Raw genomic sequence first — 9,955 nt, forward strand, 5'->3', positions numbered from 1 at the left:
CAGCACTTTCCCGGGGGCAGCCTTAAAAGGCACGGGCGAGCCGCTAGAAGTCTTTGCTCCCGAGTTGCCGGGGCCGTATTCCAAGGAGCCGGTGAGGGACGGACAGGGGAGACCGCCCCAAGATCTAGAGGAGGTAGAGGAGGAAACACACGGAGAAAGCGCCGATTTAGAAGCCAGACCTGTGTTTGAATCCCAGTCTCGCCACTTACTGCCTGTATGACCTTGGACAAGGGCTGAATCTTTTCTGTGCCGCAGTTTCCCCACCTCTGAAAGGTGAATGATAGCTCACGGCTGTCGTGAGGATCGAGGTCCAGAGGGACTTGGTTCGCCACTCAGCAGGCGGCGGACAGACGCTGGCGTCCACTATCGCCATGGCCAGGCCTGGCAGACGCAGGTGTCGACGAAAAGACAGGCCAGGGGCAGGGGGGAGACGCGAGGAGAGGACAGGACCTGATGGGGTCCACACGTGAGAGGAAGTGGATGCAGAAGAGTCCAGTGCTCGTGGAAAGAAAAAAGGATCCTCTCCAGGGTCCTTTCAGTTTCCAGGTTCTGTGACTCAGAGGTGACTCTGGTTTAGAGCCCCGAGACAAATGTCGGGTTTGGAGACAAGTCCCACAGAGTGAAGGGGTCAGGTCGCTGGTGGCAAGCGTCTTCAGCCCTGAAAGCTCAGACACCCATCAGCCCAGCTAGAACCCGGCCATGACCTTCCATGGTCTGACTTTTGAGGTCCCGCTCTGAACCAGGTCCCTCTGTCCCGTGACTGTCATTCACAGGGATGATCCAGGCTCTGGCTGGGTTCTTTACCTACTTTGTGATCCTGGCCGAGAACGGCTTCAAGCCCCTTGACCTGCTGGGTATCCGCCTGAACTGGGAGGACCGGTTCTCCAATGACCTGGAGGACAGCTACGGACAGCAGTGGGTGAGTTGAGGGGGTGACGCCTGAGACAGTGACTGGTAAGGGTGAAGAAGGGACAGGGAAGAGAGGCAAATACAGGCACCAGACAGGCAGAGCTGACGCCGCCTCCTCTCCAGTCCTACGTGACCTCAATCTCGCATTGCATCAGCAAATCCTCTTCAAAGGAAGACTTTCCAAACAATGACTTCATTTCTGTTCATTCCTGCCGTCTGTCACCTGTCCTTACCCTGCTGGGTCTTTCAGCTTCCTTGGACCTGGAGGTCTTCCTCATCATGTCAACCTTGGGGGCTGATTTCTGTGTTCCCAGGTTCTTGGCATCATTACCTCAGAAGTGAGTGCTGGGTCTTCCCTCTCTGTTTCACTCCCTCCTTCCATGGGAGTTCAAATAATATGACTTCAAGTCTGAAAACCTACGTGCTTTGTATCTCCCTTTCTCACCTCTCTAAACTTGTTCAACATCAAGGATGCCTCTGTAGTAGTCTTTCCTAAAACCCAAGATGAATGAGGTTCAAATAGAAGCCCTCTGGCCAACAAGATGTGTCCAAGAATTTTAGTATGTTTTTTTCCTACCTGTGAACATGCCTGTCCCGATTTGTAAAACAGTGGGCGACGTGACACCAATTTTTGCTAGACTCGTAGGACTGCAGAGGACGCAGAGTCTATAGGAGACACATAGTCTGTTTTCGTCACTCTGTAAACAAGGAAACTGAGTCTAGAAAGGTTTGGCGGCTTGCGCGGAGTCCCACGGGGCATCCCTAGAAGGGCTTCTCAGGAGCTCCACTCTGGTTCCTGCCTGGCACCTTCCACCTTCATCCATCTTCTTGGATGCCTCCAAACCAAGCTAACTGTAGGTTTCTCAAAAGTAGGTGAGAATCCCGGTTGTTGGAAAGGCGCTCCTGGTACATACTTGGCTTCCCCTAGCCGAGCCCCAGGAGGCCATCAGAGGTCAATTGTTCTCAGCCATCAAGATCACTCCTGGGTCTAATGATGCCCAAAGTCATTACCTTGTCAGCATCTCCTCGATCCTCAAGTCCAGCCTTTGTTAGTTTTATATCTTGATAACATCTCCCTGTTGCTAAGACACAGCTCAACATACATTTATTTGTAATAAATTAAAGGTAATTAAAATTAATTTGAAGTAGCACCAAATTACATCAAAGACGTCTTGAAGTATTGCGGAATGGTTTGAGAACAATTGCCGGGAGGAAGAAAGTTCATAAAGGCAGGGTCTGTGCCTCTTCCCCTGCCATAATCTTCGGATAATCACACAGGGAGCCATCCCCCCAGCCCCAACCAGGAAGGACTCCATAGAATGCTAGAACCAGGGAGAGCTCCCTACCTTCTAAATACGTCTCACCATCAATTCCACTGATCACCACTTCCTCATCCAGGAGGCATCTTCTAGGTACCAGATGCTCTTCTGGCACTGGGGGGTATGGTAGTGAACAAACATGGTCAAGCTATTGCTCTGGCAGAGTTTATACTCTAGCTAGGAGCGGGGGTTGGGAGGGGAGACAGCTAATGACCAAATATGTAACCTACAGGATCCATGGAACTCAAGTCTGAGCAGAGTCCGGGAAGTGTTGGAATTGAGACCCCAGAGTGGGTGGGATGGAGAGGTCAAAGCTGTGGTCAGAGAGGAGGGATGCTTGGAATGGAAATCCCAGAGAAACCAGCTTTCGGCAAGGACAGATCTGGGATGTGACATGGGCACCAGCAGCCCAGGTGGGGAGCGGAGGGCCACCTCCCTGGAGAGGGAGACCGTGGTGCTGGAAGGGTCATCCATACGGATGTCTGAATTCCCAGAACCTAGGACAGGAGCGGGCGAGTGAGGGCATCAGAGCTGAAATCTGCCAGCAGCCACGGGGTGCTGGGGTGCAGGTGGCTGACCGTGCTGGTGGCAGTGACGGGGACATCACAAATGGGCCCATGGGACTGGCTCCTCGCGCAGCACAGGGTTCATCAACGTCGGCCTCTGTGTTCCAATCACTCAAGGCAGCCTCTCTCCCTCCACGTGCCACAGTTCTCGAGGCTCCGTATGGAGCATCTCGCCGTCAACTCAGTCTTCCAGGGCCTCAAATTCCGTGCTCAGTCTACCAGTCAGTCAGAACCATGCCGCTCTCATCTTTGAAACACAGACTTCTTCTCCAGTCTAATGGAGATGCGCCTTTCTGTGCTCCCATGCCCTCGGTGACCCCGTGTCAGCCTACTTCTCTTCCCCCTAGACTTAGGTTCCTTGTGTGTCACGTACGGATGCGAGGAAGACTCCGTGGGGGAGCGAGTGCTCCTCTCTGGTGCCGACCCCCCAACCCCCGGCATCCCCCCCCCACCACTCTGCGGCCGGATGCCCTCCATGCCCCCTCCCCTTCGGAGCTCCTTCCTCAGCTCTCAGGTCTGCTTCCTCCTCTCACCACCCCTCCTCTTCACCTGCTGAACACTTCAAAGCCGTCCACCTGCAGCCCCTGAACTAAGCATGGGAGGGCAGCGCCAAGGTCAACGAGACAGGTGCTTGCCCTTGAGTGGCTCTCAGTGGGTCAGGAAAGCAAGGAAACAACTCAGAACCCAACACGGAAAGTGCTGAGAAGAGATGGTAGGAAGGGTGGGGGCCTAGACCTGACTCGGCCTTGGAGGGGTGGAGAGGGAGAGAGCCAGGGAGGTGGACCCAGACCCCTTCTGACACACGCACCGTCTCTACTCCGCCCACCCTCCCCCAGACCTACGAGCAGCGGAAGGTGTTGGAGTTCACGTGCCACACGGCCTTCTTTGTCAGCATCGTGGTCGTGCAGTGGGCCGACCTCATCATTTGCAAGACCCGGCGCAACTCAGTCTTCCAACAGGGCATGAAGTGAGCGCCCCGCCCCGGCCCCGCCCCCCTCCTGCCCACACACTGCAGGGGGCGCCGCTCCCCCACCTCTCCCTCCTCTTCTCCAGCACGCCCTTCCCCCATTTCTTCCCAGAAACAAGATCCTAATATTCGGGATCCTGGAGGAGACCTTCCTGGCTGCTTTTCTGTCCTACACACCAGGCACAGACACAGCCCTGAGGATGTACCCACTCAAGTGAGTGAGGGAAGGGACACAGGCTTGCAGGGGGTGGGGGGGCGGAGGTCCCCAGCACAGGGAGACCCCGGGAGAGGAAGCCGCCAGCTGGGGGCTGCCGGGATGGACTGGGCCACCCTGGGTGATGTAAGGAGAACCGTCTGTGCTCCCACAAACGCATCTTACTTAGGGAGGGATGGGGGGGCCCCGTGCCAAGTGATGGCACCCCGCGAGACATGGAAATTTAGCAGACTTGCCGGCACTCAACACAAGGGCGTCTTTTTGACAGTGCCGGGTGGCATAGCTGTTCAAGGATACAAATGGCTTGGAGCGGAAGTAAACATAAAAATAGCCTAATCCACGCATGGCTAATTGTGCTGTGCGGAGGCAGACACCGTCAAGGTGCGTCTGTGAGTGGCATGCAGAAAGTCATACTGTCTGCTACCTGTTTTCCTCAAAACAGGCCCATGTTTTTGTTTTTGTTTTGTATTGTTTTTTTACATTAGTGTATCCTTATTGTGAACAAATTTACGAGGAGGGGCTCCTGGGGGGCTCAGTCTGTTGAACATCTGACTCTTGGTTTTGGCTCAGGTCATGATCTCAGGGTCTTGAGATCAAGCCCCTCCACGCTCTGTGCTCAGTGGGGAGGCTGCTTCCCCTTTCTGTCCCTCTACCCCTCCCCCATTCCATTTGCATGAGCACAAGCGCGCTCTCTCTCTACCTCTCTAAAATAAATCAATAAATCTTAAAAAAAAATGTTTACAGGGAAAAAAGCAAAACCACCATGTCCCCCATCACCCCCACCTGCAAAGGCAGCCTATTCCTGACTCAGACTGTATGCTTCCAGCTTGTCTGCTACAAATTCACACACCTCACTCACCTGTCTCTTGCAGCATTTTACACAACGCTTTGTATACTGTCGGTGCCCAATTAATGTTTAATACCGGACACTGGCGCTGCCCTTAGATACTGACAAGCCCAGGTTTGAATCTCAATTCTGCTGTGTATTATTCTGGACAGCGTGTAACCCGGCTGAGCCTCAGCCGTACCCGCGTCCTACACAGGACCGTTGTGAGAACTACGTGCAGAAATGTGTACAGGGCACCCAGCACGGTGGCGTGGGTCACTGCGGGAGCTTTGTTCATAGGAGCTTGATTCCTGTTGCTAGCGATGTCAACATTCAAGTACTTGTCGATTCAGTGGGGCGTTAACTGGGGCTCCCAAACATTCTGTACACACCCTGACCACAGCACACGTCACCTAACAGTACACTTCTGCTGTTTTTCTATCTTCGCTTCCCGGACCACCTGAGCTCCTTGAGACCAAAGGCCGTCATCATGCCCTCAGTTTTAGTCCCTCCCGCCCTACGCGGACACGGAGGGACACATGGCTGTTGCTGTTGAATGTGTTTGTGGCCGTGTGTATGGGACTGTGTGTGCACGTGGGATGAATCCCGGCCAAGGCCCCTGCTGGCCAAGACGGCAGCCGCCACCTGATGCAGGAGAGACGTCAGGGTTCAAAGCCGATGGCCAAGAAGGAATCCTTGAGTTGTCTTTGGTGCCAAAAGGTAGTTTTGTTTAAAGCCCGGGAATAGGACCCTTGGGCAGAAAGAGCTCCTCTGGGGCTGATTGTATACTTTTATTTTTTAAAAAAATATATATTATATATTTATTTGACACAGTGAGAGAGATAGTGAGAGAGACAGAGCAAGCAGGGGGAAGGGCAGAGGGAGAAGCGGGCTCCCTCCGGAGCAGGGAGCCCAATGTGGGGCTCGATCCCAGGACCCTGGGATCATGACCTGAGCCAAAGGCAGATGCTTAACAACTGATCCCCCTTGGAACCCCTGGTTCTATACTTTCAAGTTGGGAGGGGGCTAGGGAAGCGTCATCAGTCTCTAAGGAATTTTGGAGGTACAGTTTCCAGGACCCTGAAGGGGACATTTTCCTATTGTTAGGAAAAGGGGAAAGGTCATTTATTACCCTCCAATAAAACCTTAGTCCTGAGACCCCTCAGATGTATATCAACGGGTCATATCCTTGGCTGATGACTGCCAACGTGTATCTTGAGAGAGTAGAAATAAAGGAAGTTTCCAGAGGAATTTCTTTATGTTAAAGTAGACTTACAGGGTCCTGGGAGTCGGGCTAAGATTGCCTTTGGCCCTTAGCAAGGTATGAGCATCAAGGCAGCTGAATCCCAGGAGGCAGGTCACTCATCAGCGGGTTGGAGACAGTATGGAAATTGAATTTTTCTTTTGCCTTCTTTCCCACAACACCCTCCTTCAGTCACTCGCTACTGAGCTTCTGCAATATGGCTAGTGAGACTGAGATCCGGAGTTCTTTAGCTAATGTAGACATAAACTCTTTAGCTAATGCAGACATAGACTCTCAGGGACTGTCCCACTGAACGCAACTTTCCTGGCTGGGTTGGACTACATTTTCTTGACCCTTGGAAAATCCAGTGTCTGACGTGCAACATGCCCTCAGCGTGTAATACTCCCCAGACCCCAAGGACTTAGGGGAAAAGAAGCTTGTAATCTACCTCCTTCATAATGTTTACTTCGGTTCCCTGTGCACACGATGATACTTTGGATATATTGGGTTAAATAAAAACCTAGTATTAGAATGAATTGCCCCCGTTTCTTTTTGCTTATTTTAATGCAGCTACTGGAAAACAGTGAGCCTCGTGGCTCAGAGTGATGCCACTGGGCTAGGCCACCTCCCTGTCACCCAAGGGAACAAACGTGGCTATGATTTGACTCTTCCCCAGAGTCTCCCTGGCCTCTAAGGACAGAAGAGATTCCGGAAGAAAAACGTTCCCATGTTCGCAACATGGACAAGTGTATCCATTCTTCAGGGAAATATCCGCACAGGTGTAGTCCCGGGGAGACCCCTCCTGCTCAGACCACCCTCCCCTTTGGGGGCACAAGGCCCAGAAGACCGGTAAGGCAACAGGGGTCTCCCTGAGCGACTGCAGAAGCCAGGAGCACTGCGGGTACCTCTAACGCGAAGTTTGTCACGTTCTGTTGTCACTGGCTTCTTGGGTTTCCATCTCCTCCCTCCCCCACCCGGCTCTGACCTCCCCAGGCCTAGGGCTCAGCCCTCCAGCCGGTGATGACATGCTCGGTTCTGTGCACTGCCCTCTGCAGCTGCCCTCCTCTGGCCCTTCGATCCCGCCCTGCTGACCAACACTTGTCCCCCACAGGCTACCCTGGTGGCTCTGTGCCACTCCCTACAGCCTTCTCATCTTTATCTATGATGAAATTAGAAAACTCACCATCCGAAGTCATCCTGGCGGTGAGGGCCCCCCTCCCTGCTCCAAGGCGTCTCCAGCCTCTGACCAGTTCTCCCCTCCCACCTTGTTCCCAGGGGGCCAGGTCCCTCTCTCCCCACGCCTTTTCCTCCCTCCTTAGGGGCTCCCCTCCACCTTCCCCAGTTCACTCTGGTCTCCTCTCATCCACAGGGTGGCTGGAGAGAGAGACCTACTACTGAACTCAGCAGAAGAAGAACTTCCCGTGCGGGGGCCGTCCCAGGGCTGGGTGGGGGGCTGGGGTTATGAATTGGGTGCATCTGAGAGAGCATGAGTCAGGGCAGAGATGCTGGGATGGATTACCTGGGAGGAAAGAGGCAGTCCTGGGGCTGGACTGAGGGCACTGGGGAGTGGAGGGCCAGCACAGCCTGTGTGCGGGGGGAGAGGCGCTTTCCTGCTGAATCAGTAGCCAGTCTAGACAATAAATGTGTACAGTGGCCCTCACCTGGCTGGATGCGTCCGTCTGGTTTCTGTAAAGAGGGGACTACTGTGACGGTGTCTCCAAGGTCTCCATGGGAGCCAGGCAGGGCGGCCTTTCAGGGACGAGTTGGGGCTGGGAGGGGGTAAGAATCAAGCATCACTGCCCCTTGAGGGCAGGCCCCCGACTTAAAAGAGCCAAGGGAAAGCGAGGACAGGACAGTGGAGCAGGGTCAGAGGCACGGGTGAGGTGAAAGAAGCAGCAGAACCCCAGACTCAAGAGGGGACCGCAGCACCCCCATCCAGAGTGGCGCACGGACTCATCGTGGAGCTTGGTGCTAGGAAAGACCTTAGGTCGTCCATGAAGAGCCCAAGGTGCAACAGGACTTGGGAAGCGTCCCACGGTGAGTGGCAAATGTGGGACACAGCTTTCCTCTGGGAATGGGACGCTGGTCCCTGCCCTCTGGCACCTCGACCCCATCCCATCATTCTGGATCCCGTAGTCTTGACTTTGGGAGAAGCGCCCGTAGTCTTGACTTTGGGAGAAGGCTCTGCTCAGGGGGATGGACATTCCCAAAGGTCTGGTCTCCGGAGCCTGAGAAGCGGGGCCCAGGCTCCTGGCTGTATCTGGGGAGGAAGAGGAGGAGCCCTGGGCCCTTGCCCCCCCCCCGCCCCTCCCTTGCACCCTCAGAGGTGGCTCCTCCTTCCTCTTCATCCCTGTACTGGCTGTTGCTTTGTGAGCCGGTGCACTTTGCCCTGGAGGTCGTCATGGTCCCACCTCTCTGGGGGCTGAGCGCAAAGCATGCAGGGCAGAGAGATGTGAAGGAAACCTGCCGCAAGTGGTTGACTGTCACCAAAAACAAAGCGTGTGCATTAAGGGACAGCCCGGTGTGACGAGTGCCCGAAGCACACTGTCCAGTAACTCACACAGCAAGTAGACTCGGAGCACCCACCCTGTTTCCCTGATGAGTCCCCCACGGTCTGTCTGATCCCAGCACTTACACCCGTAACTACTTCGAGCCCAAACTCGCAATGAGGGCTGGGGCGGAACCAGAACAGTAGGGAAGGGAGGAGGAAAGGTCCCCGGAGGGTCTGGAGGCTGAGCGGCAGAGAAGGCGGCTGTAAGCTGGAGCCCTCGCTCAGCCCCTGCACCAGACTACCGCCAAGGTCTCTCCCACCTGTCGCCTGCCCTTCTCCAGCAGCAGGTCCCCTAGGGACAGGGCTATATCGGTCTGGGGTCCTTCCCCTGCTGCTGACTCAGCTGCTGCATCAGGCCCGGAAGATGGAGGGGCCAGGGCGTGGGGAGTGAGCGGGGGTGGGGAGCGCCGAGGGGCCAGCAACTCGGGTTTCAGTGGCAAGAGCTTCAGGCGTCTGGTGGGTTAAAAATACAGAGGCCCCAACTCTGGGTCATTTGACACCCGCTGCTGAGGCCTATTAAGTCCAAGGGCCTGAAGACAGGGGCCCAGAGGGAAGGGACAGAGGAGAAAGTGGGGAGCAAAGCAGCAGGGGTGCGGGGTGGGGAGCAGGAGGGGAGGGTGCAGCTGCTGGGACGGACTGGGTGGGAGTGGGGGGCCCAGGTCACCTTTTAGCCCCATCTCACACCCTTGGGGGCGCTGAGGGGCAGGTCCAATGTTCCAGCGTCTGCCCCTCCCCCAGAGTGCAGCAGAAGTCAGAAACTGGCACCCTCCCTCCTGCCAGCCGGCCGTGGCTGGCTGCTGTGGGCAGCTCGGCGGCTTTCCTGCGAGGCCAGCTGATGGGTTCTGAGGCCTCTTTAGCTCAAACGGGCCCGGCTCAGGTTAGCTCTGGCCTCTCCCGCCCCAGGGGCAGCTATCTCTCTTGGACCCCCTCCTGCCACATTCCTGAGATTTCCCGTGGCCTTACTTGCTTCCTTCGTTTGTGGTGCAAGGCCCACCCCACAGGAGGGGGAAAGCTATTCTTCTAACACGATTTCATGTCCCTGCCCGGCTGCAAACCCTCCCTGCAAACCCTCCCTCTCCAAAATCAGACATAGCTCAGCGTGGGGGCGGAGAGCTTCTATCTAGCCTCTCCCCTGGGCTCCCTTGTGCCTCAGTTTACCTGTGCCTTGTAGGAGCCCTGGAGGGCCATGAAAAGGGTCCTTCCTTCCTAGGTACCCAGAGCCGAGCTCGTCCCCAGCCCTCACCCCCAGGATGGGGCGCAGGAAGTTCGAGCTCCTCCCCCACTCCCCTCCCCCCTCTCAAGTGCACAGAACGAATCAGCCCCCAGCTCTGGTGCAGGGAACCGTCTTCAGGTTTTCCCC

General features: G+C 55.5%; 1 protein-coding gene across 1 annotated transcript in view; it reads left to right on the top strand.

Moving 5' to 3' along the window:
* The window catches only part of LOC116859902 (sodium/potassium-transporting ATPase subunit alpha-4), a 28,085-nt gene extending 20,582 nt beyond the window's left edge, over positions 1-7,503 (top strand). The window contains exons 18-22 of the mRNA XM_032845612.1: positions 774-919; positions 3,631-3,761; positions 3,874-3,975; positions 7,156-7,247; positions 7,414-7,503. Of these exons, the coding sequence (XP_032701503.1) occupies positions 774-919; positions 3,631-3,761; positions 3,874-3,975; positions 7,156-7,247; positions 7,414-7,442 (500 nt within the window). The 3' untranslated portion in view covers positions 7,443-7,503. The remainder of the gene's footprint in view (positions 1-773; positions 920-3,630; positions 3,762-3,873; positions 3,976-7,155; positions 7,248-7,413) is intronic.
* The last annotated feature ends 2,452 nt before the right edge of the window (positions 7,504-9,955 follow it).

This window comes from Lontra canadensis, unplaced genomic scaffold (genome assembly GCF_010015895.1).
Source record: "Lontra canadensis isolate GAN:19392208 unplaced genomic scaffold, GSC_riverotter_1.0 scaffold168, whole genome shotgun sequence".
Classification (NCBI taxonomy): domain Eukaryota; kingdom Metazoa; phylum Chordata; class Mammalia; order Carnivora; family Mustelidae; genus Lontra; species Lontra canadensis.